Source organism: Talpa europaea (genome assembly GCF_964194135.1).
Source record: "Talpa europaea genome assembly, chromosome: 1".
Taxonomy (NCBI): Eukaryota; Metazoa; Chordata; class Mammalia; order Eulipotyphla; family Talpidae; genus Talpa; species Talpa europaea.
In genome coordinates this window covers 33,859,319-33,886,513 of record NC_140073.1, presented here as the reverse complement: position 1 = coordinate 33,886,513, position 27,195 = coordinate 33,859,319, and the positions used below count along the sequence as shown (strand labels likewise).

Sequence of the window (27,195 nt, the reverse complement as noted above, 5' to 3'; positions counted from 1 at the left end):
TATATCTGCAAATAGTGACACTTTTATTTATTTCTAATTTGGATGCCTTTTATTTTGTTGTTTTTGTTGTTACCTAATTGCTCTGGGTAGGACTTCCTTTGCTGCATTGAATAAAAGTGTAAGAGTGGGAATCATTGTCTTATTGTTTTTAGAGAAAAAGCTTTCAACTTCTCACCACTGAATATGATGTTAGCTGTGGACTGTCATATATAGCCATTATTATGTTGATATATGTTCCTTCTTACCTACATTGCTGAAAGTTTTTATCATGAATGGGTATTGGAAGTTATCGAATGCTTATTCTTCATCTATCGAGATGATCATATGATTTTATCCTTAATTTTGTTGATGTGATGCATCATATCTGTTGATTTGCCAGTGTTGAATCATCTGTGCATCCCTGGAATAAATCCTACTTGATCATGGTGTGTGATACTTTTAAGGTATTATTGAGGTCAGATTGATAGTATTTTGTAGAAAATTTTTGTATCCGTGTTCACCAGGGATATTGCCTTGTAATTTTCTTGTAGTATCATCAGGTATTGATTTCCTATTCCCTTAGTTCTTTCTATTTTATACACTTGTGTTATTTAGGAAAGTTACACTCAGAAAGGGAAAAATTCCAATTTTGAAAGAATTCTACTGAAGTGTGATTTGTTTTTTCCTAAAATGTGACTTTTTATAAATGTGACTTTTATAAATGTGACTTTATAAATGAGTTTGAAAGTGTCCTCTCCTATTTTTGGAGTGAATTTGAGAAGGGTTGGTATTAATTCTTTAAACATTTGGTAGAATTTATCAGAATTTACTATTGCTAGTCCTGGAATTTTATTTATTAGAAGATTTTTAATTACTGAGTCGATCTGCTAACTGGTAAATCCATTCAGATTTTCTCTTTGTTCATGATTCAGTTTTGGTATGTTGACATTTCTAGAAATTTATTTCTTAGGTTGTGAAAGACAGTTTATATTTCATAAAAATATATACTAGGGCATATATATATTTATATTTAATATTTATATTTATATTCTGTTCATACTGGTGCCCAGAGTATCCATATTAGATCTTATAGGCTACTCTCAAAACTGATAGCTTCTTTTTATTATGAGATTAGCCTAGCTCTTGACTTCCTCTCCTATACCTTCCTCCCTGTTGAAAGCTTAGTCACCCAACTTAGAATAAACCATTCCTCCATACCAGTCCTACTTGTCTTTTCTTTCTTTTTTCCCCCTACTTGTCTTATCATGCAAAAAAAAAAAAAAAATCCAATCCTTCTTCTTCAACAGGAATTTCTTTTTTGCAATAACATTGCCATTTCTTCTTGTGTCCAGTACCTTCACAGTCCCTATTGCTCTTAGTGCCCTTTCTTTAACAGTCAAAGCAATTTAAATTTTTCTTTTAAAATTGATTTGGTGCTAGTCTGTAACTTCACAGTTCCATATATGCCTCACTCTCCCTCCATCAACTCTCCAATGCCACAGTCCTATCACTTTGCCTTCCCTATTTCCTTAGTTCTTTCTGTTTTATACACCTGTGTTATTTAGGAAAGTTACACTCAGAAAGGGAAAAATTCTAATTTTGAAAGAATTCTACTGAATAGTGTGATTTGTTTTTTCCTAAGAATACAGTATGAATTAAATATCTCAATGATTATTCATTTTCTAGCTAAGCTTTCATATCCTTTCCAAAATACCATGACTCTGTGTGTGTTTATTTCAAAAGTTTTGTGCAAGAACCATACCAAGTTCTTTAAAATGTTTAATTAAGAGCAGAAGAGAATCTGAAAATCTAACCCAGTTTCCACCTAAGATATATGGTCCAAGGTGTATGTCATTAATATTTGAACAATATTGAGCATTGTAATTATTAACCATTAATCATAATTATTATTAATCATATACACAATTGCTACACTCTCCTAATATGCCTACATAATTATTGAATATTCTATTTCCTCAGTTACTGCATGGCCTTATAATACACTAATAAGGTTTTTTTTCTTCCTATATTTTCCTTTTTTTAAAATTAACATTGATTTATAACTTTTTGATTCAGAGGCATAGGATAAATCACATCTCATATATACATTGATATGTCACCATACCAAATCTACCACCAAGACACCCTCAGCCCTCCACCATATGCCCTCTCCTCTCTGCCTTTTCTTCCACTCCCTACTTGTCTATAGCTTCAATTCCACAGACAGATTTCCAGGGTTTGGTTTTATCTGAGTCTTTGTTTTGTTTCTCTATATTCCACGTACAAATGAAACAATCCAGTATTTGTCTTTTTCCTTCTGACTTTGTTTAGCATTGTCCCCTCCAATTCTATTCATGTTGTTGCAAATGGCAAGATTTCATCATTTTTTATAACTGAATATTCAATTGTGTATATATACTACATTTTTCTAATTCACTTCTCTGTCCTTGGGCACTTAGGTTGTTTTCCATAACTTGACTTTTGTAAATAGGGCTGCAATAAACATAAGTATACATATATCCCTTTGAACTAGAAAACATTAATAAAATCTTTTTAAAGGAACAAAGGAGAGATCTTCAACTTTTATTGGAAAATCATGTAGCTACAAATGTGAGGAAAAGATATTAAAGTATTAAAAAATGGTGGCATAGAAAAACTAGAAATGATAAACCCTTGGGAGTTTGTCCTGATTAACTAACTGACATTCATATAATGCTAGTTACATGAAAATCTCGTGCAAAAAAATTACTTACTGGTAAAGCTTTGCTCAGTCTTTATGAGACACGAAGAAGATACTGTAGACATTAATTACACCAGGGTACTTCTTCCACTGCAATTTTTTAAATGCATTTATATGTTTATAAAGCCTTGGAAAAAAATTGATGGTGTTGGTTTCTTTATAAAAGCTGGACTGAGAAAAAAGAAAAGAAAAATGATAAACTTTTGAATTACTTAGTTCTGGGCTCCTAATCATTAATCTCCACATATTTATTTCGTTTCCTCCAAAAAGTCAGCTAAAAATGGTATTAGAGGAATTTTTTTTAAGAAGATAAACATAAATCCACAAGGACCAAAAAAAATGAATAAATAAGTAAAACAAATCCCAGCTAAAGAACTGTTAGCAACAGAAATTTAAAAGCCAAAAAGTAAATGAACAAGTAGTAACTGACTTAGCAGACATGAGAAAGCTGAAATTAGGATAATGGGGGAAAACAGAGAAACAATCTGACTTACACTGCAAAATTTCCCAAGGAAATGGTATAGAGAAGTTATCGCCATGTTGAAAATTCAAAGCAAAAGTAGTAGGTAAGAAGCGGTGATAGAAAACTGGCAGAATTAGCAGAATTGCTTAAGCTTCAAGAGGGCAATGATATACAGCTATTTAATTTGCAATCCCCAGTACAATGCACTTAGTTCAATTAAAGATATTTATTGGATGGATAGATAAAAAAAGAGTGTCGCACTGGGAGAATCACCTTGTTGTGTTACTGAATGTGAGGGTATGATGTGATAGGAAGGTTTCTGACTAGGTGACTAAATAGATTGTGGTCCTTTTTTCCAAGATAGTATGGGAAAATGTCAGGCTTGAAGGTGGTAGAGGGTTGTGGATAAGTCAGTTTAAGATATATTGAGTTTGGTGTCTTTATAAAATATATCACATTGGAGATGTTCAATCAGCTGGAGATGAGTATGGACTAGGTTGGAAATACAGATGTAGATTCCCGTGACACTTTATACCATGGAAATGGTTGAATCAGCCTAAAGAAAGTGGGTACTATGAAAGAGAAGATGTTAGAATGGAGAAAAAAAATACTAAGAAATACTGAAATTTTAGGGGCAAGAATAATAATAAAAACCTATAAAGAATTTTGAGACAAAAAGGGCATAGAGGTAAGAAGATATCTAGGAGAAAGTGGGGCCCGTGGAGTACAAGAAAAGATACCCGTTTAAGAATAAAGTTAACTATATAAAAAATGAAGTATATGAATAAATACATAATTTGTGATTAGGAAGAATATAAAGACAGCAAAATGTTATTACATTGATTCTTTAAAGGTCATGGGATTTATCACAAGATGATTTTTTTTCTTACCTGTAACTCCTAGATATTTTATAATAAAATGGAAGGTTGTGAGTTTCTTGAAGAAAAGTAGTTTTCAAAAGAAAAAGCAGGATGTGTTTAATCCTAACAAGTGGTACAGAGGTTAAATAAATGTTTAAATATAATCCATTTGGTTGGCAAGTAAGAAGTCATTGATGATGATCCCTGTCAGAGAAAACAGGGGGTTGGGGTGTACAAAAGCTAAAACCAGTATACTGGAGGTTTGTTTTTCTGGCCACTGTCTAGTTTCATGTTGTTGTGAAGAGGTAAGTTCAGAATTTGCATATTGTTTTTTTAGGATTCCCAAGGCTGCTTTCATGTAACTGTTGTGATCTTAGATAGCACTTCACATTTTACTGAATGTCTTATCTAATACAGGATTGATAATTCCTTGTCTTTTTATCTTTAAGCAAATGTGGTTAATTGAGTCTCACGTCTATATATTTCATTCATTGCATGGAACCTGATTTTGACTTTCAAAACGATGTTCATAAATAGTGCTGCTGAGCAGTTATAGTCTTAGAATTTAAATTTTTTCAGTCAATATCTTTTTTTTTTTTTACCATTTACAACATTTCATAATATTGTTCCTGAAATTTAGAGCTAGTTAAGTTTTTCTCTGGTCTTATGTTATCATTATCTTTACAGTATAACTCATGAAGAAATTGTATCTAGTTATTTGTGATGATTGGTTCTATTTGATTATATTTATATTTTGTTATAAAGGCAGCATAATGATTTTAAAATGCTAATCTCCCTTATATACACAAATACTTTTCTAGTGCAGAATGCTTTTCTTTGGGTTATTTATTAGCCCTTCTAAATATAGCAGATTAAAAATTTGCTTTCTTTTTTCTTGATAGGAACTTACAGTATAGTCTTTCTTTGGGGGTAAGTGGTTCAAAACAAAGTAAATAAAAAATACCATATAAATGGAAAGCTGTGAGTTATCCTTGACACCTTATTTATCCCCCAATCCCCACATCCAGAGCTGGAATTGTCCCACATTATGCCAAAATGACTGAGTATTTATACCACACTTTGATTAGTCGTTGATTATTGACTGCTCTGGAAAGGGGTATATGATAAGACTCCCATCCATTAGGGCAGCAAATCCTTCCTTGAAGGAATATTCTGGATAAGGCAGAACGATAGTCTGGATAAGGCAGTTAGCTTGGTTGCCATGTTAACCCTTGTGCTGCTTGGCTCTACTTCATTTGTATTCAGGAGCCATTCCTCTAGAATTCTAGTGTGCTTCTTGCTGGGGGAATCTTAGAAGAGGGTATCTGGAGTAAATTTTAGCCCTTACTGCTATAGTTAATTGAAGGTTTGCAGATGACACTTACCTCCCTTTTCTAATTTCATCATTACATGATGGCTTGCTTTATGTTTGGCTTTTACAGCACTATCCTAAAAATTTAATTTTTATATATATTTATTACATCATCCTTCATTTTTGTACAGTGTATGATTTCCCGTGAAATTCCCACCACCAGTTCACCTGTGCACCATCACCATAGTCACTTGTGCTCTTCCCACCCCTTTCCTGATCCTTCTCCCTCCTCCTTACCTACACAATGTCTCTGGTCTATGGTTGCCTGTTGATTTTACTTTATTGTAGCTTTTTTTCCCCCGATCCCTTATTTGGTTCCTCTACATTCCTCCTATAAGTGAAGTCATCCAATATTTTTTGTATTCTTTCTGGCTTATTTCACTGAACATAATCCCTTCCAGCTCCATCCATGTTGCTGCGAATGGCATGCACTTATCCTTTTTGATTGGTGAGTAATATTCCATACACACACACAAAGGGATATATATATACACACACACACCACATCTTCCTGATTATCTATTTTTGGGCAATTGGGTTGTTTCCATAGCTTACCTATTGTAAATAGTGCTGCAGTAAACATAGGGGTGCAGGTGTATTTTGAATTAATGTTTTTGTGTCCTTTGGGTAGATACCCAGGAATGAAATTGCTGGATCATATGGAAGCTTCATTTTTAGTAGTTTGAGGAACCTCCACACAGCTTTCCATAGTGGTTGGACCAGTTTGCATTCCCACCAGCAGTAGGAGAGTTCCTTTTACTTCACATCCTTGCCAACATTTGTTGTTGCTAGTATTTTTGATATGTGCCATTCTCACTGGTGTAAGATGGTTTCTCATTGTGGTTTTGATTTGCATTTCCCTGATTATAAGGGATGTTAAACATTTTTTCATATGCCTTTTGGCCACTTGCATGTTCTCTTTGGAAAAATGTCTTTTTTGCTCTTCTCCCCATTTTTTGACTGTGTTGTTTACTCTGTTTTTGTTGACTTTCATCAGTTCTTTGTAGATCTTTGTGATCAGTCCCTTATGATTAGTATTATGTGCAAAAATTTTCTCCTTATCAGTGGTCTCTCTCTCTGTTTTGGTTAAGGTCTCTTTTGCTGTACAGAAGCTCTTTAATTTGATGTAGTCCTAGTTGTTTATCCTTTACTTCACTATCTTTGCTTTGGATGATGTATTTTTAAAGATGATATTGAGGTGTATGAGATGTATGTCATGTAGTGTTTCACCTATTTTTTCTTCTATATATTTTATGGTTTCAGGTCTTATGTCTAATTCTTTAAACCATTTTGAGTTGTTTTTTGTGCATAGTGTGAGGTAGTAGTCTAGCTTCATTCTTTTGCATGTAGCGGTCCAGTTTTCCCATACCATTTATTGAACAAACTGTCTTTGTTCTGTTGCATATTCTTTGCTCCTTTGTCAAAGATTAGCTGTCCATAAGACTGTGGGTTTCTTTCTGGGTTTTCTATTCAATTCCATTGGTCTGTTTGTCTGGGTTTTTTTGTTTGTTTGTTTGTTTGTTTGTTTGTTTTTAATAGAGGCATGCTTTATTTATTTATTTGTTTGTTTGTTTGTTTATACATGCACTGGGTACAGTCAGAAGTGGGGGAGGGTGAGAGAATTCACCAGAGCCAGAAGCAGAGCAGGCAGAAGGACCGAAGTACACTGCTGAGGGGAGCAGCGGGCGGCAGGAGAGGTCTGCGAGCCATGTGGGACCCTCCTCAGGTGGCCGGGGAGCAGCCGGGGATCGAACTGGCGCAGCGGAGGCTGCAGGCAGCTTCGCAACCCAGCGCTCAACCGCTGCACTACCGGGGAGGCTCTGTGTGTCTGTTTTTGTTCCAGTACCATGTGGTTTTAATTATTGTGGCTTTGTAGTATAGTTTGAAGTCTGGGAGTGTGAAACCTCCATTCCCCTTCTTTTTAGCCAGGAGAATTTAGGCTATTCAAGGTTTTTTTGGGCTCCATATAAATTTCATCAATACTTGTTATATTTCTTTGAAAAATGTCAATGACATTTTTGGAATAGCATTGAATCTGTAATTGTTTTTGGTAGGGTGGCCATTTTGATAATGTTAATTCTTCCAGTCCATGAGCAGGGGATGTCTTTCCATTTTATTGTGTCTTCTTCTATTTCTTTTAACAATGTTTTATAATTTTCTTGGTATAGGTCCTTCACCTCTTTCGTTAGGTTTATTCCCAAGTATTTGATTTTCTTTTTTGTTTCAGTTATAAAAGAGATGGTTTTCTTGATTTCCTCTTCTTTTTTTTTTAAAGTTTTTTTTTTTTTTAAGATTATTTATTTATTTATTTGTTTATATAAGCACTGGGTACAGTCAGAAGCGCGGGAGGGTGAGAGAATTCACCAGAGCCAGAGCGGGGAACAGAACAGGCAGACTGACGAAGTACACTGCTGAGGGGAGCAGTAGGCGCGGCAGGAGAGGTCTGCGCGCCATGTGAGACCCTCGCCTGTGGCAGGGCATCGAACTGGCACTGCAGAGGCTGTGGACAGCTTCGCAGCCCAGCGCTCAACTGCAGTACCACCCAGGAGGCCCTCTTGATTTCTTCTTCAGATTGATTGTTTGCATATAGGAAGGCTACTGATTTTTGTGTATTGATTTTGTATCCTGCTACTTTTCTAAACCAGTTGATTATTTTGATTAGTTTTTCTGTGGAGTTTTTGGGGTTCTCTATGTGTATTATCATATCATCTCATATAGCTTTACTTACATTACTTACTTTACATCATATCATATAGCTTTACCTCTTCTTTCCTTATTTGGAGTCCTTGTATGTCTTTCTCTTGTCTTATTGCTCTGGCTAGGACTTCCAGAATTTTGTTGAAAAGCAGTGGTGAGAGTGGACATCCTTGTCTTGTTCCAGATCTTAAAGGAAAGGCTTTCAGCTTTTCACCATTGAGAATGATGTTGGCGATGGGCTTGTAATATATGACCTTTATTATGTTAAGGTATGTTCCTTCTATCCCAAGAATTTAAAGGGCCTTTATCATAAATAGATGTTGTACTTTGTTGAATGCTTTCTCCACATCTATTGATATGATCATATGGTTTTTATTTTTCTTTTTGTTGATGTGCTGGAGTACATTGATTGATTTTCAGATGCTGAACCATCCTTGTGTCCCTGGAATAAATCCTCCTTGGTCATGGTGTATTATCTTTTTCAATGCCTTGTTGAATTCTGTTGGCTAGGACTTAATTGAGGATTTTTACATCAGTGTTCATTAGAGATATTGATCTGTAGTTTTCTTTTTTTGTGTTGTCCTTGTTCAATTTTAGTATTAAAGTAATGTTGGCTTCATAAAACCTATTTGGTTGTATCCCTTCCTTCTCAATTTTTTGAAAGAGTTTGTGTAGGATAGGCACTAGTTTGTTTCTGAATGTTTGGTAGAATTCATTTGTGAATTGGTCTTGTCCTGGACTTTTGTTTTTGGGCAGGGTGTTGTTACTGTTTCAATTTTGCTGCTTGTAATTGGTCTGTTTAAGTGTTCCATCTCTTCTTTATCGAGCTTTGGATGGTTGGAAAGTTGTAGAAATTTTTCCATCTCTTCTAGATTGTTGAACTTGCTAAACATCATTTTTGCAAAAATATTTAAAGCCTTCATTATTTTTCCTAAGGACTCCCTTAATCCTTTGAGATTGAGTCATTTTCTGTTAAAACACTTGCAGTATTATCCTACTGATATCTCTGTTTTACTTGATCTAACTTTGTTGGATTCTCCTTTGTCAGAATGTTTGATTTAAGCAGTACTTTGACATCACTATGGTAGACATCATGAAATATTGTATTGTACTGACTCATGTTTACCTTGATGTCATCTGATGGGATAAAGAAAGATAGAGGCCAATGTTAATCAGGAAGGCATTTTTACTAATTTGATGATGAAGATATCAGTGGTGTATTCTTTTTTTCTTGATTCTTTGGATCAAAATTGTGTTTGAAAGGTTTGTTCATAATGTTGGAAGTAACTATACTTTATTTTCACTTTATTTAGTATTCCTCTGCATCAGTATACCACATTTTATTCATTCTAACAACTATATTTTTAATTCATCCTACTTGACACTCACTGAACTCTTTACATCTAAAGACTACATTTATTTTTTCTTTCACTTTCTCCTACCTACTTTCTCTGTTCTCTGTTTCCGGAACTCCTGTTAGGCATGTTTTAGAAGCTTTGACTCTATATTTCTTAATTTTTCTAAATTCCTGGGTATAAAGACAAAATAAAAGGATACTATAAAAAAATTACAGCCTTTTCCCTTGCATTTTAATTTTAGCAATCACATTTTAAAATTTCAATTGCGGGCCTCCCCGGTGGCGCAGCGGTTGAGCGCTGGGTTGCGAAGCTGCCCGCGCCGGTTCGATCCCCAGCTGCTCCCCGGCCACCGGAGGAGGGTCCCACATGGCGCGCAGACCTCTCCTGCCGCCCACTGCTCCCCTCAGCAGTGTACTTTGGTCCTTCTGCCTGCTCTGCTCCCCGCTCTGGCTCTAGTGAATTCTCTCACCCTCCCGTGCTTCTGACTGTACCCAGTGCATGTATAAACAAAAACAAACAAACAAATACATAAATAAAAAAAAAACATGCCTCTATTTAAAAAAAAAAAAAATAAAATAAAATTTCAATTGCTTTTTCATAGATATGGCATACTTCCTTGAGGATATTATTGTAAATACTGGAAGAATCTTTTGCCTGACTTATGTGTTTCCACAGATTGCTTTTTAAGATCTGTTCCATAACTTTCTGCAATTGAGAGATAAGAGAACATAGAAATTTAAAGCACAAATTTAAAATTGAGACTATCTGGCTTTTATTTCTGACTCTACTGTTTGTGATCACGTATTCTCAGGCAGTTATTTAACCTTTGAGAGATTCAGTTCCTTATTAACAAAATAAACTTGTTCTCTACCTCATAAAGATGCTGTAAAGATTCAGTGGAATTATTTGTGTAAATTCATACTTAAAACATGTCTAATACTTAGTAATCACACAGTAAATGTTAGTGATTATAACTATATGTAAAGTGCAGTGTTCTAGATTCCAGGCACATAAGATTGATGCTGATTTGGGGGCCATTCACTAAAAAACTTAAAACAAAGCTTGATATTATTTATTAAGCCCAGCATTCACTTTCTATCTCAGTGGAAGTTATGGTACATATTAAAATACCACAGTGTTCAAAATTGTGGTTATATAAATTGATTTAATATTAAAATATAACCTGAAACTGAAGTCCTAGTAAGAATTCTTTTGCTTATTTTGTGCTTGGCTTTGCTTTTTTTTTGTACTTGAAAGGGGTGGGGAAATATGAGGCCATGCCTGTGGAGGTGCCAAGGTGGGAGCAAGTGTAAATGAAAAAGTCAGGCATGGACAGTGTTCGACAATATTCATAGGGATGTTAGATGTGTTAGGAATAACTATATTGTGGAATAAAAGATGATAAATAGAGCAGATCAACTGGAACTGCAATTTGTAGCAGAAGAGCCAAGTGGGTGTAGAAATGGATCCACAGCATGGGGGCTTACAAGCAGGGCAGAAGAGTTTGGTTATTATCCTGTTATGTCAGAACAGATCCGAGATTTTTGAGCAAGAGGGTAATATGATATAAATAGATATATTTTTTTTTGCTAGTTTTAATTTTTGTTCCAATGTAGAGGATGCAAATATTCTCAATGTTTTGGATAATTTTTAGAGAAAAATTTTCTGAGCTATGTCTAAACTTTAAAGTTAGTTCTGTAAGACATTGTGCCTTTTGATCTAGTTTTTTTTTTTTATATATATGTTGAAATACCACTTTTGAGAGATTCTGAAGTTTTATGAAATGGGAATGCTGACCGTAACATTTCAAAGGTACATAGATTAAAAGTATTAAGTAAGGATAATGGGAAATTAAGGTTGCAGGTCTCACTCTTCAGTTATAGTAGGAAAATTAAAGACATACTACATAGCAAAGTTCAGAATAAAACATGTACATATTCAGGGTATGCAAGTTTATAAATTGCCTGGTTTATCTGTGACTACATTGCTATTGTATGGCCAAAGCATGGGAGAACTTTAGGATGTATATTTATAGACTGATTCTACAAGAGATAACTGCACTATTTCGGAATGCTATTGCTCTGTCATTTGTTGTGACTTATTGTTTTTAAATTTTTCCATTTTTCAACCTAATTGACTTAGAATGTCTCTAACGTGATTTGCAAAGAATTTTATATTTATATTTTGCAATAACCATTTGACTGACGCTCAGGTTTGAGACATGGCACTAAAAAGTATAAACATTTTGTAAGATAATAACTAACTCCTAAATATTTTATGATTGCCTGTTCCCTGCTAATTGGTCATGGACTGAAATTCCCCATTGTTTAATTTTTTTTAATTTGTGGGAAATTTTTATAAATGAGTATGTGGGACTTCATATCACAGCTGTTGTTATTTAAAGTTTGGACAGCATCATTACAAATGAAGCCCTGCTGTGAAATCAAAGTCAAAAGGCATCTTGGCATTCCAACCATTTCCTTAGGAGAAGATTACAGCTCAGTCTGTTGAACTTTATTGCCTTGGGCCTCATGACACTCTTCAGAAACATGCAAGGCATTTCTGTTAAAGAAACTCAGATGTGCTAGGACACAGGGACAATACATTCTTTTGCATAGCAGTGTCCTAAGCAAGGGAGTGAGGAATAAGTCAGGAAGAAAAAGGAAATTCATATTTTTTGCTGTTTTGGAATTATTTTCTAAATCCATAGAGATGATAGAGAACATACAGTGATATATAAGAAAAATGTGTGGTTTTCCCTAATGATTAATGATGTTGAACACATTTTCATGTACCTATCGGTCATTTGTATGTCTTTGGAAAGATGTCTGTTCAGGCCCTTTACCTTTTTAATTGTTTTTTTTTTTCCTATTGTATGAGTTTTTTGAATATTTTGGATATTAACCCCTTATTGGATATGTGGTTTTTAATTTTTTTTTTTTTTTGGCCATTCAGTAGGTTGCCTTTCATGGTACTGATGGTTCCCTTTGCTGTTCCCTTTTAGTTTGGTTTAATAGACTCACTTGTTTGTTTTTGCTTTTGTTATCAAATCCAGAAAAATCACTGCCAAGACCGATTCAAGGAGCATATCACCTATATTTTCTTCTAGGAGTTTAGCAGTTTCAGGCCTTACCTTAAGATCTTTAGTCCAGTTTGGGTTGATTTTTTTGTATATGATATATGGGGGTTCAGTTTTAGTTTTTGAGGAAATACGAAACTGTTCTCCTAGAAGCTACATCATTTCACACTCCACTGATATTATCTGACTATTCTGTTCCCCAACATTACATCCAGTGAGTTTTGGCATCAATATTTCTTGCCTGATCAATAGCAAACTACCCTTGATAAGTACCATGAAGAGAGAAAATAATATTCTATTCAATTATAAGATGTAGCCTAGTCTCAGAGAAATTACTTTTTTTAAAATGTATATCCACTAAAACCCTCTCCAAATATTTTTTTATAAATGACACACTTTTAACAATTGTTTTAAAGCAGGAAAGCAAGAGTAACTACTCACAACAGTGTATGAAAAAATACCTTTCTCAGTAAAGGAAAAGATAAACAGCTGGGATTACATCAAATTAAAAAGCTTCTATACAGCAAAAGGAACATTAACCAAAACGAAGAGATACCCTACTGATCAAGAGAAAATTTTTTACTCCATACAACTGATAAGAGACAGATCACAAAGATCTACAAAGAACTCACATGACTCAGCATAAACAAAGTAAATAATATAGTTTCAAAAAAATGGGTAGAAGGGCCTCCCCAGTGGCGCAGCGGTTGAGCGCTGGGTTGTGAAGCTGCCTGCAGCCTCTGCAGCGCTGGTTCGATCCCCGGCTGCTCTCCAGCCACCGGAGGAGGGTCCCACATGGCGCACAGACCTCTCCTGCCACCCGCTGCTCCCCTCAGCAGTGTACTTCCGTCCTTCTGCCTGCTCTGCTCCCTGCTCTGGCTCTGGTGAATTCTCTTACCCTCCCGTGCTTCTGACTGTACCCAGTGCTTGTATGAATGAATGAATGAATGAATGAGTGAATGAATGAATGAATGAATAAATCTTTAAAAAAAAATGGGCAGAAGAGCTAAAAAGACACATAAGAGGAAATTCAAATGGCCAACAGTTATACGAAAAAATATTCAACATCACTTACAGTCAAGGAAATGCAAATCAAAACCATAATGAGATACTACCTTATTATGCCAGTGAGAATGGCACATATTAAAAAAACTAGCAACAACAAATGTTGGTGAGGATGTGGAGAAAAAAGAACTCTCCTACACTGCTGGTGAGGATGCAGACTGGTCCAACCACTATGGAAAGCTATGTGGAGGTTCCTCAAACTACTAATAATGGAGCTTCCATATGACCCAGCAATTCTACTCCTAGGATTCAACCCAAAGAATACAAAAACATGAATTCAAAAGGATACTTGCACCCCTGTGTTTATTGCAGCACTATTTATAATAGGTAAGATATGTAAACAACTCTAATGCCCCAAAATAGATGACTGGATCAAGAAGATGTGGTATACACAATGGAATATTATTCAGCAATCAAAAAGATAAACTCATGCCATTCGCAGCAACGTGGATGGAGCTAGAAGGAATTATGCTCAGTGAAATAAGCTGGATGGTTTCACTTATAGCAGGAATTTAGGGGAACCAAATAAGGGATCAGGGGGAAAAAAAGCAATAAATAAAAAAAACAAAATTAACAAGGAACTGTAAGTCAGAGGTATTTTGCAGGAGAGGGTGAGAGAGAGGAATTAAAACAGGGGAGGGAAGAACACAAGGGTTCTTGGTAATAGTGCATGGGTCAATTGGTGGTGGGAATTTCATGGGGACTACACCCAAGAGGAGAAAGCAAACTTACAAAAATGAACAATGATGTAAAATATACATAAATAAATTATATTAAAACCCCTTTATAAAAAGGAGAAGAAAATCTTTCTCAAATGTATTTTTATTTCATTTCTGAAAGAATGTGCTTCAGGGATAGCTTTTTTTTTTTTTTTTTTTTCCCCTCAAACTTACCTATGAATGTGTTACTAACAGTTTGGAAAAAAAAAATGAAAAACCACAGTAAAGTAAACAATGTGTCCTAGATTTGTGATTTCTGTTAAATATCATATTTCTCTTTGTTTTGTTTAAGGATTGTTCAAGTTTAGAAGAATATAACATTGCTGCAGCATTACTCCCTTTGACCAGTGCTTTCTATAGGGTAAGTTTCACTGGTCTTTATATAAGCTTATTATGATTTATATAAATGTATTCAGTTTGATTTATCATGGACTGCATGAATTCTGTGCCCTTACTATATCTAAGAGATATCTGTGGCTATATTTATTTACAACATTTATTGCATACTATGTGTAGAAAATTTAATAGATACTGTGCAATCATTCCCTAAGATAGAACCATATCCATTCCATCAGTTTTTTTTAAAATCACTTTATAATATCTAAAATTGTATTATGTATTGATTTGTTTACATTTGACTGTTTCTAACACCATAGAAAGTAAATTACATAAGACTGGGACACTATCAGTCTTATTTGCTACTATACCCAAATGTCATTCAGTAATTATTTGTCGAATGAATAAACAGATGAGCAAACTAAATAAATCAATAGGGAAAGAAAATAGAGTTTGATTTCACTGGTAATTTCTGTGAGCCTTTTGAGAATTTTTTTGCAATTTTCAGTGATTTTCTTCATTCTGTCATTTATAACAGTCCTCCTATACATACCTTTTAGGGCAAACAAATCGAGCAAATTCATTTTCTTTCCCTCTAGGGGCTTGTAAGGAATTAAGATGACCACATTCTGAACAGCACATTTAGTATATGTTTTAGGAATCAGTAAACCTGTGGCAACCAGGCTGCCTCAATATTTAACCACAGACAGTTTAGGGGACCAAGGAATTTAGGAAGGCAAATTGGAAGCACTTCTACCATAGGCAACTATTTGTTTCATGGGCACTAAGAAGAGAACTTATTAAATATCCACAGATCGGTTTTAGTAGAGAAATACCAAATGCTGTGCCTCCAGTAGAGTCCCAGCCTTGTAATAATCATTCCCATAGATGCTGGCGTATTCTCTTAGTCTTTGTTCTGACCATATGTAAATATATATTATATTTATATATATGATATATATATATCTGTGTAATAAATAATATATAACATTACTATATATTACATATAATATATAACAAATATATATATAATAGATATATATGTGATATATATATAGATATAGATAATAATAGATTTATCTATATTTTGACTATTCTTATAAGAGCAAAATAATTCAATAACCCAGATAAATGTGATGTTTATCTTTTTGAGCTTTCCTTACTGTAAAGTATACAGAATTTTCCACTTGTAACATTATCTATCTTAGATCCTTGGAAATTTGTTAGGACAGGGCCACCAGAAATTTAGGTGTTTTTTTTCCTGTATGGTTCCTTTGCACTTGTCTCTAATTTTAGTAGTTGTATGTAAGTCATGCTTCTTTTTCTTTTTTTTTTTTTAAGATTTTTTTTTTTTTTTAATACAAGAGTGGGGGCACAGGCCAGAGGCTCGAGAGGGTGAGAGGATTCACCAGAGACAGAGTAGGGAGCAGAACAGGCAGAAGGATAGAAATACACTGCTAAGGGGAGCAGCTGGTGTGACAGGAGAGGTCTGCCGCGTCGTGTGGGAATCTCCCTGGCCAGCCGGGAATTGAACCTGCACTGCAGAGGCTGCAGACAGTTTCATAGTGCATCGCTCAACCTGCTGCGCCACAGGGGAGGCCCTTCTTTTTCTTTTTTAATTGAATTGGCTTATAACTTTTTGTATGATTGAGAGGTATACAGGATCACCCCCATCAAGTATTGTTATCATACCACATCCACCACCAAGATATCCATAGTCTTCCAACATAGTTCATTGCATGGCCTCCCAACCTTGGTCCCACCACCAACCCCTCTGATAATCTCAAGTATTCGTAGGGTTTGTTACTAGTTTGGCTTTACTGACCCTTTGTTTTGTTTCTCTGTATTCCACATATAAGTGACACTATCTGGTATTAGTCTTTCTCTTTCTGACCTGTTTTACTTAGTATAATCCCTTCCAGTTCCATCCATGTTGCCACAAATAGTGAAAGGTTCACCTTTTTTTCAAAGCTGAGTAGTATTCCATTGAGTTTATATATCACGTCTTTCTAATCCACTCATCTGTTCTTAGGCACTTAGGTTGTTTCCAAACTTGGCTATTGTAAATAGTGCTGCAGTGAGCATTGGAGTGTGTATATCCCTGTGTTTCTGCATTCTTTAGGTAGATATATAGGAGTGGAATTGCTGGTTCATCAGGGGGTCCATTTTTAATATTCTAATAGACCTCCATACTCTTTTCCATAAGGGCTAGATCATTTACATTCCCACCAACAGTGTAAGAGGTTTCCTTTTTCTTCTCATCCTCTACAATACTTACTGTTTCTGGTCTTTTTGAGAGGGGCCATTCTCACAGGTGTGAGGTAGTATCTTATTGTGGTTTTGATTTGTATTTCAACAAGTGACAATGAGCATACTTTCATGTGCTGTTGACCATTGTGTTGTATTTGTATGTATTCTTTGAAGAAGTACATATTTAGCACTCTGCCCACTTTTTGATTGGTTTAATTCCTCTCTCTTTTTCTTTCCTTTCAATTTTTTTTAAAGTTTTATTTATTTATGCATATAAGACTGGGATACCAGCCAGAGGTGTGGGGTAAGAGGATTCACCAGAAACAGAGTGGGGAGCAGAACAGGCAGACTGACTGAAATACACTGCTGAGGGGAGCAGCGGCGAGACAGGAGACGTCTGCTATGCCATGTGGGTAGCTCCCTGGCTGGCCAGGGATCGAACTCATGCTGCAGAGGCAGTGGATACTTCATAATGCTGTTCTTAACCCCTTGCATCACCATGGAGGCCCTATTTCCTCTCTTTTGGTTGAGTTCTCTGAGTTCTTTTTGTAGATCTTGGATATCAGTCCCTTGTCAAATGTATGGTGTGCAGATATTTTCTCCCATCCAGTAGGATGTCTTTTTGTTTCAGAGATAGTTTAATATAGTCCCAATTGTTACATTATCTTTTGTTTTTTCTTGCTATTAGAGTTAAATTCACAAAGACATCACACAAACCTATGTCTTGTAGTGTTTTGCCTATGTTTTCTACTATGTATTTTATTTTTTTTAAAGATTCATTAATTTATGTGTACAAGAACTGGGGTACAGGCCAGAGGTACAGGGGGTGAGAGGATTCACCAGAGACAGTGGGGAACAGAACAGGCAGATTGACTAAAATACACTGTTGAGGGCAGTAGCGGGCAAGACAGGAGAGGTCTGCTGCACCATATGGGTAGCTCCCTGGCTGGTCAGGGATTGAACTCGTGATGCAGATGGTGCGAATAGCTTCACAGTGCTGTGCTCAACCCCTTGTGCCACCAGGGAGGCCCTTCTTCTATGTGTTTTATGTTCCCGGGTTTACATTCAAGTCTTTTATCCATTTTGAGTTAATTTTTGTTATGATGTGAGATAGTGGTCTAGTTTTATTTTTTTGCATATGGTTGTCCAGTTTTCCCAACCGTTTATTGAAGAGGCTCTCCTTTCTCCAATGTAAATTCTTGGCTCCTTTGTCTTCAACTAACTTTATATAGGTGTGGGTTTATTTCTGGCCTCACAATTCTATTAAATTGGCCTATGTTTCTTTTTTCTACCAGTACCATATTGTTTTGATTGTTATCACTTTGTAGTATCGTTTGAAGTCTGGGAATGTGTTATCACCATTATTCCTCTTTTTTGTAAAGATTGCTTTGGCTATTTGGGGTCTTTTATTGTTCCATATGAATTTCAGTAATGTCCTTTCTGTTTTAAGAATGCCATTGAGACTTTGACAGGGATCACATTGAATCTGTATATTGCTTTGGGCAAGATGGTTGTTTTAACAATGTTAGTCCTTCTGGTGCATGAGCAGGGCTTATCTTTCCATTTCTTTGTGTCTTCTAGTTTAAAAATGCATTGTAGTTTTCTTTGTATAAGCCCTTTACTTCCTTTGATAAGTTTACTCCAAGGTATTTAATTATTTTTGATGTAATTATAGTAGGAATATTTTCTTGATTAATTCCTCTCTATCTCAGTTTGCTTAAAATCAGGCAACTGATTTTAGTGTATTGATTTTGTAGGCTACCACTTAGCTGAACTGATTTATTGTTCCAATTAGTTTTTTTAGTGAAATCTTTAGGGTTTTCTACATATATTATCATGTCATCTACACATAATGAGTTGTAATTCTTTCCTTCTCTTGCCTAATTGTTTTAGCTTGGACTTCCAATACTATGTTGAATAGTACTAGTGAAAGTATACATCCTTGTGTTATACCAGATCTTAGTGGATAAACTTTCAGATTTTCACCATTGAGGATGATGTTAGCTGTGTGTTTGCCTTTTATGGACTTTATTATGTTGAGGTATATGCTATCCCAATTTTTTGAGGGTTTTTTAAATCTAAATGGATATTGAATCTTATCAAATGCTTTCTTGGCATCTACTGATATGATTATATGATTTTTATCTTTCATTTTGTTCATGTGGTGCATTACATTGATTGATTTTCTCATCTTGAACCATCCTTGTGTCCCTGGTATATTTCCACTGGTTATGTTATATAATCCTTTTAAAACATTGTTGAATTCAGTTTGCTAATATTTTGTTGAGGATTTTTGCATCTATTTCTTCAAGGAAATTGATCTGTAGTTTTCCTTTTTTGTGGTGTCTTTGGTTTTGATATCAAGGTAGTGTTGGTCTTGTAAAATGTGCTCAGAAATATTTAATCTTTCTCAATTTTTTTGAAGAATTTGAGGATAGGTATTTGTTCCTCATTGAAGGTTTGTTAGAACTTAGTGAAACCATCTGGTCCTGGACTTTTCTTTTTTGGGGGGACTGTTGATTCCTATTTCACTTTCTTTTCTAGTAATTGGTCTGTTCAGTTTTGCTGTTTCTTCCTGTCAGTCTCATACAGTTGTATATTTCTAAGAATTTGCCCATCTCTTCTAGGTTATTCAGCTTACTGGCATGTAAATGTTCATAGTATTCTCCTATGGTCCTCTGAATTTCTGAGGTGCCATAACTTCTCTTTTGGTCTGTGTTTATTTATTTGAGTTTTCTCTCTTTTTGTCTTTGTGAGTATAGCTAGAGGCTTGTCTTTTGATGTTGTTGTTCCCAAAGAACCAGCTTTTGATCTTTTTATTTCTATTTCATTTATTTCTTCTCTAATTTTTATTACTTTCTTATTTCTACTGGCTTTTGGTATTGTTTTATTCTTCTTTTTCTATTTCCTTAAAGTGTAAGGTTAGATTTTTTTTTTACTAGCTGCTTGATGTGGACCCATATTGCTATAGGCTGCCCACTTAGTACTGCTTTTACTGTGTCCCAGAGGTTCTGGTAGGGTGTGGTGTCATTTTCATTTGTCTCAGTATTTTTTAACTGCTTCAATTTCCTCATTAACCCAATAGTCATTCAATGTGTTATTCAGTCTCTACATACTAAATATATTTCCTGCTTTCTTTTTGTGTTTAAGATCTTTCTAATCAGAGAATATATTTGGTATGATTTCAATCTTCATGAATTTATTGATACTTGTCTTGTGACCCATTATGTAATCTATCCTAGAGAAGGTCCATGTACTCTTGAGAAGAATATATATCCACCTTTTTGGGGATGTAGTGCCATATACATATCTACTAAGCCCATGTGATCTAAATTCTTTTAAGATAATTGTTTCCTTGTTTATTTTCTGTCTGGTTGTTCTGTCCACTGGTGAAAGTGTGTGATAAAGTCCCCAGCCACTAGTATGTTGCTCCTAATGTCTATTCAGATTTAGTAATCACATTATATATTTTGATGCTCTTTGGTTTGGCAAATGTATATTATATATATTGATGAGTGTTATGTTTTCCTGATATATTGTTACCTTAATCATTATACCTTAAACAGATATTATCAGTATCTGTTCTTATCTCTTTTTACCATTTTTTCAGCTGGATGTTTATTTTATCTGGCATAAGTATGGGTGTCCCTGCCTTCCTTGTAGGATTGTTTTCCATCTCTTTAGTGTATGCCTATATTTATCTTTGCAGCTCAGGTGCCTTTTGTGGAGACAGCAGAAAGTTGTATTCTATACTTCTTTAACTTATAAAGCCTTTCTTGAAGATAGGGCCTTAACATCCAGATTTAAATTGTTAAGATTACTTTTATAGTAAAAAATAATGTAATCTTAATTAAAAATAATGTAATCTTTTACAAATTTATTGTTTTACAAGTTTATTGTTTATGCAGTGCTTTCATTCTCAATTCAGCTAACGTTTATTAGATCTATCATATCCTGTGCTTATGTTTGTTGCAGAGTTGCAGAGGAATGACATATGGTCCTTACCCTCCAATAACATACTGTCTAATGGCCTTTCATATTCATTACTTAGCTATCAACAGTAGAGCAATCATTTCATAGTTAATGGATTACATAGTTCTATTTTGTTTACTTAGGTCATGTTTGTTAAGTAAACCAAAATATATACACAAAAGTTTAAAGCAAAAGTTCTTATCTAAATATTACTTTTTGGGAAGAAAAATAATTAAAGTATAATAAAAAACCAACAGAGCAGAAATAGAACCAAAATAGGATATCACTGTAATATTCTTCTCAGCGGACAACAATGAAAAAACCTTGGACACTTCAACATGAGTCGTTATTCAGTGCTTTTCCTTTCATGACCCATGTTCCTTAGTGTCACTTTGTCATAGTTCTTAATAACCTAGTAATCTAAAGAATGTCTTGGAATCCATCAAAATGTGGCAAATCCATTACTTCTTTAAGGCATATCTTTTGGCTAATGATACTCAAATAACTTCCAAGAGTACTGACACTTCCTCCTTTGCTAGCCATTCTAGTTCATGTTTACTGGGAAGAAAACTACCCTACTTATTCAAATTTAAGTACCCTGAAGTGACACCTTCCCAAATTCCCAAAGATCTCCCATATAGAAATGGTATTTTATTGGTCAAGATAAGCCTTAATTCAACAAAAGAGCATTCAACAAAAGAGCATTCAAAAGGAAAAAGATTTCCTTTTGAACATTCTCATTTCATTCAGTATATAAAAATGTCTTTTCTAGTATCCAGATACTTAGAAGATTTGTTTTTATTAATGGGCTTATTGATTTTTATATTATAATATATACATAAAATTTATGTAGTCACTCATTTGTAGTGTACAGTTCAGAGGATTTTTAGTAAATGGACTCATATAACTATCACTATAGTCTAATTTTAGAACATTTGCATCACCCAAAAAGAAATTTCATGCTTATTTACAGTCAATCCCCATTCCTAAGTAATCACTAATACACTTTTTATCTCTATACGTTTGCCTTTTCTGGGCTCTTCACATAAATGGAATCATATAACGTATGTTCTTTTATGTCAGACTTCATGAACTGAACATAATGTAATTGAAGTTCATCCAGGTTGTTAGAAGATTTCTTTAGTGTTATTAATTATCAATTAAGAATTTTACCTTACCCAGAGTGCCTGGGGTCACCTTCTGTACTGTTTCAAATGGTAGCTAATTAAAATGCAACATATAACTAATTCTCTTTTAATAAACACTTTAGGAAAAATGTGAGGTATAAAGCATAGTTCTCAGTTTGAAATACAAATTTTCCTTTTCTGGTTACATGATTTTACAGTTCTTTGATTTTTCTGTTGCTAAATTTTAATCTTTGCATATTCATTCTAAATGAATGTTCACTAACTTACATGATTATAAGTGAAATTTGCGAACTAGATGTTATTTCTTTTTCAAATTTTAAAATTTCAAGGCAAATATATTCATATTGGAATTAAGAAAATCTCTTGCTACTTGTGTAAACTTTGCCTACCTAGTCAGAGAAGCAGAAAACGAACATTAATAACATGAAGAATTTCCTGAGCATAGCTTTCCTGCCACCAGATCCTCACCTTCATTCTACCCAGTCCTACCTTACAAAATAAGTAAACTAAAATCTACTATTTGTAGTCTTTCATCTTGATATTTCTTGTGAAAGCCTATATACCTTGGTGGTAAAGACTAGAAGTCCAGAGGAAGGTGATAGAAATAAATATGATAGCTAATATTTATTGAATTCTTATATGGACTAGAGAGTACATTTCAATTGCAGTACCTAATCCAACTCAATGAAATATTATTCCCCTTTTTAGGTGAAGGAAATATGGCTTTGGGAGAATCTATATTACATAGCTAGTGGTAGAGCCATGACTCAAACTCAGTTCAGTTTGACTTCAAAGTTCATATTCTTTAATTATAATATGATTCCCCAAGTGAGTCCCAATTTATATAGCATACTTCTGGGAGCACTTTTATGTTTTTGCTTAGAGATACTTATCCTCTAATTTTTCCAAACACAGTCATCCATATTTTCAGCAAGGATACTTCAATAAAGTTTAGCTTAGAGGGGACGAAAAAGAAAATACTAATAATAGTCATGTATCATTATTTATAATCCTCTAAATTCCACATATTTCAAATAGGAAACATGCTGAATAGTCAGAACCATACTAGGTGCACTTTAGTATTTCTCAAATGATTTAAAAGTTACTTAACTAACTGGCTTTGCCTCTTAGTCATTAATATGGACCCTACATGTCCTACTACACATCTGACAGTTGATGGAAACCAAATGAAGTCACTTTTATGATATTAATGTTGCAGCTAGAAGAAAAATCATATAATAATATAAAAATTAGTTCATACATCCATTGCATTCCTAAAGGTAAATGACAAGAAAATTACTTTAAAAACTATAGAATATGAAATAATTCTGTTGTTCTTAACCTTTATGATCTGAATACATCACATTTCCTACAACAGGCCTCAAAAGATGACATTTTGGCAAAAAAAAAAAAATGGAAAGCATGGTGAAGAGTCTCTGTAAATCATTTTTTCTGCTGTAAAATCAAATATTAATCTTAAAAATAAGTTTAGTCAACATGAAGGCACTTGATGGTAAAGGCAGACTTCAGTCAACACTGGGTTGGATCCAAATTTGGCCCAGAAGATATGAATGTGTTTACTATAGCAGGTGCCTCCAGGACAGCAAAGTTTTAGAATGAACAGAAAAATAGTGTCTTACTTTCATTTCTTCTCTTCATTTTCTTGTTCTTTACACAATCTAGCATTCCTTCCGCCTCCTCTCTTTCAATACAATCTTTTCTTCTCTCACTTTCTCTTCCCAATTTTAAATGGCTGCTCCTTTTCTCTAGTCATCCTAGAATGTTTCTTCTGCCTCTAAGAAACTGTGAATTATAATTAATTTGGAATTACTGTTCTTTATTAACATTAGTATATATTCATGATTTAAACTAGTGATATATGACAACTATAGAGTAATTTACTCAGAAGCTCTACAACAGATAGTAATCATTATTATCTTTTCCAGTGAATAATTAACAAGTATTTGTGAAGTATTTTCTGGACTTTTCAACTTTGTTCATGTTATAATCACAGATTTGGGACCCATTTGTTCATTCTTCAGAAAATATGGCAACTTACTAGGACTCTGGTTCTTTGGTTCTTTCTTTTTTCTGAAGGAAATTTATTGCAATTCAGTTCAATAATCATTGAACTACTACTGTGTCCAAAGTATTAGGAATTCAGAAGTGAACAAGTCAAGTTTATCTTTACTTTTAAAGATTTACAAATTTATCGTTAGATAAAAGATATGTTAAAATAGCATAATTATTCCAAAACAGATATAATCTAAGTACTCTAAGTATATTAAATCCTGACAACAAAGAACACTACAAGGAAATTTTCACATTTGTGCTTTGAAAGATAAATGGGCATTTTTCTTACAGATGGGATTGAGGTAAGGAATGGATGGGCAGGGAAGACTTGAATATTACAGGCAGAGAAAATGGCATGAATACTTACTGAGAATTGTGATTGGACATGGAAGCAGAATTGTGATTGGACATAGAAGCAGGCCTTGTGTATCACTTTAAGGAATTTGAATGTTGTTACTTAAATAATTTTTTTGTTTTTAATTCTCCTAACTTAAAAAAATAAAGGTTTAAGTAAACTAATAGCAAAAACAGAGTTTGAAGGAGCATGGTTCCTTTGTAAATGTAAAGTTAATTTAACCACATTGGTTAAAAAAAAATTTAAGATTTATTTTTATTTATGTATGCATGCAAGAACTACAATGTAGGTCAGAGGTATTGAGGGGGCTGCGGTGAGAGGATGCACTAGAGACAGAGTGGGGGGCAGAACAGGGAGATGTACTGAAATATACTGCTGAGGGGAGGAGTGGCCAGACAGGAGAGGTGCACCTCGCCATGTGGGTTAGCTTCCTGGCCAGGGATCGAACTCATGCTGCAGTGCCTAGTTATAGCTTGATAGTGCTGAGATTTAACCCCTTGCAACACCAGGGAGGCACTGGTAGAAAATTTTATTTCAACAAAATGTCTAAGTGTCTCCTTTGTGTAAAATTCTATACTTGGAATGAATGAATGAATGAATGAATGAATGAATGAATGAATGAATAAATAAATAACTCTTTAAAAAAAGAAAGAAACAACATTATATGGTATGCAATTACTTATTGTAACCAACTTAGTTTCTCACTAATTGTGGTTGATTTATTTTTTCCATTTTGGTTCACATTAGAATGAAGGTTGCATATAATCTTTGTATGTGATTTGGACTGATTACAGAAATAATTTTCTGTGTATTTTCCTGAAGTCATTAGACCCAAGTAAATATTAGGAACAAATTAGTAATGATGACACCAATAATATCTGATCTACAAACTTTCATGCTTATATGACAATCACTAATGCATAAATGTTATTTTAACATAAATATTATGGCTGTTACCTATAGAAATAAATGAAAGACTAAAATAATAATCAAAGTTACTTTTGTTGAATGCTTCTCACATACCAGGAACTATGCTAAATACTTTATATGCATGGGATAGTAACTTGTTATTTCCATTTTATATACTCATGTACATATAATTATATAGATATAATCATATTTTTTTATCCCCTCTAAAGATACGATCTGACTTCTTGTCATTTAATTTTAGACTATCTAAAACTCAGGTATCTGGGTTTTAGAAAGCAAGGCACAAACTCATGGGAAAAATTTTTCCCTCATGGGTTTTCTAATAGTTGGGAGTTATGATCTCTATACTGAATTCTCTATGAAATATTAAAAAATTACCCACACTGGTAACAGAGTGAAAAAAGAAAGTCATATTTAAAGTCATTTTAACTTGTTAAATATCAGAAAACACTTTTAATAATATCTTAATATTATTTATTATATAATACATGTGATATATAATATGCTGATGTTATATTATTAGCATGTGCTAGACTGATCTCTTTAGCCAATATGCAGCTACCATATATTCAACAAGGACTGTGACCTGATTTCAAGAGAGGAATTGAGTTAGCTATTGAGTTAACTGAGTAATCCATTGTTTTATGCCAGTTTCCCCTTATGATTAGTGCAGGTTGTAAAATAAAATTTTCATATGGAAAGCATACCTCTCTTAATGAAATTAAATCCTCAGGTTCTTCTCTACAACTACTTGCATTGCCATTCTTGACTGTATGATTTACAATTTAAGAAACACTAATTTATACATTGTGTGGGAAAGTTTTAACTATATTCACTCTAAAATGGAAGTCAGTCTCATTTTTCTTTGATACTATCTTCTTTCTGTGGCTGACAAGTCTAATAGTTTCATGTAAAGGAAGCCCTTTGCTTCCTCTGGCGACTCTAGCAAGCATCCACCCACTGCCACCATGTCAACAGAAGACCTCCTGAGGAAACACTGCTGGGAAGAAGGAAAAAAAGCTAGTGTTTTAGTGGGACTCACAGGTTACAGAGGCGAGATCATCTGCATTCACGGACTGTTCTTGGGCATGAAATTATCAGGTCTGACATTTGGTTAGTTACCTCCCCCTTCTGGTCATGGGGTAGTGGGAGGTGGCAATAAATACAGCCTGATTGTTTAACTAAAGACATTTAATGAATCACAGCTAATTAAGTACAGCCTCTATTCATTTTTTTAAAGGGAGTGGGTTACAAGAGTTCTCCTTGTTAACATTTTTATGTAATTGGCTCTGGTCATGATAATACACTCAGAGACAAGCAAGCTACACATTTTCCTCTGAGCACACTGCCATTTGCAACTCATTTTTTATAGATCACTTCAGCAATCTTTTGTTGAATATCTATTATTTATAAGATGCTGCAAGATCATGATGATGATTGAGATAGTTAACATGTCTTAAACATTTCCTATGTGTCAAGCATTGTGACTAAGCTCTTCATGTACTTAGATCATAATCTTCACAGCAACCCTATGATCTAGTATTATTGTCTTCATTTTACATTCAAGGAAACTGAGTTTAGATCATTTGACATAACTTGCCAAGGGTCATACAACTAATAAATAGAAAAAGGTGAAATTCAAACCTAGGGACTTCATTCTGTCAGTTATAGCATACTAGGTAATCTGAAATAACTTCCCCTCCAAATGCCATCACCAATAGCAATAAAACACTAAAAGTGTAGATAAAATGAAAATATGTTATTTAATATATAACTAAGACCAAGAAAGTAAGGGAAAT

General features: G+C 34.3%; 1 protein-coding gene across 7 annotated transcripts in view; it reads left to right on the top strand.

Moving 5' to 3' along the window:
* The window catches only part of SBF2 (SET binding factor 2), a gene marked incomplete at both ends in the record, with an annotated part of 316,628 nt that overhangs the window by 194,757 nt on the left and 94,676 nt on the right, over positions 1–27,195 (top strand). For all 7 annotated transcript variants that reach the window (XM_084251933.1, XM_084251932.1, XM_084251930.1 and 4 more), the window contains one exon: positions 14,625–14,693. In XM_084251933.1, the coding sequence (XP_084108059.1) occupies positions 14,625–14,693 (69 nt within the window). The remainder of the gene's footprint in view (positions 1–14,624; positions 14,694–27,195) is intronic.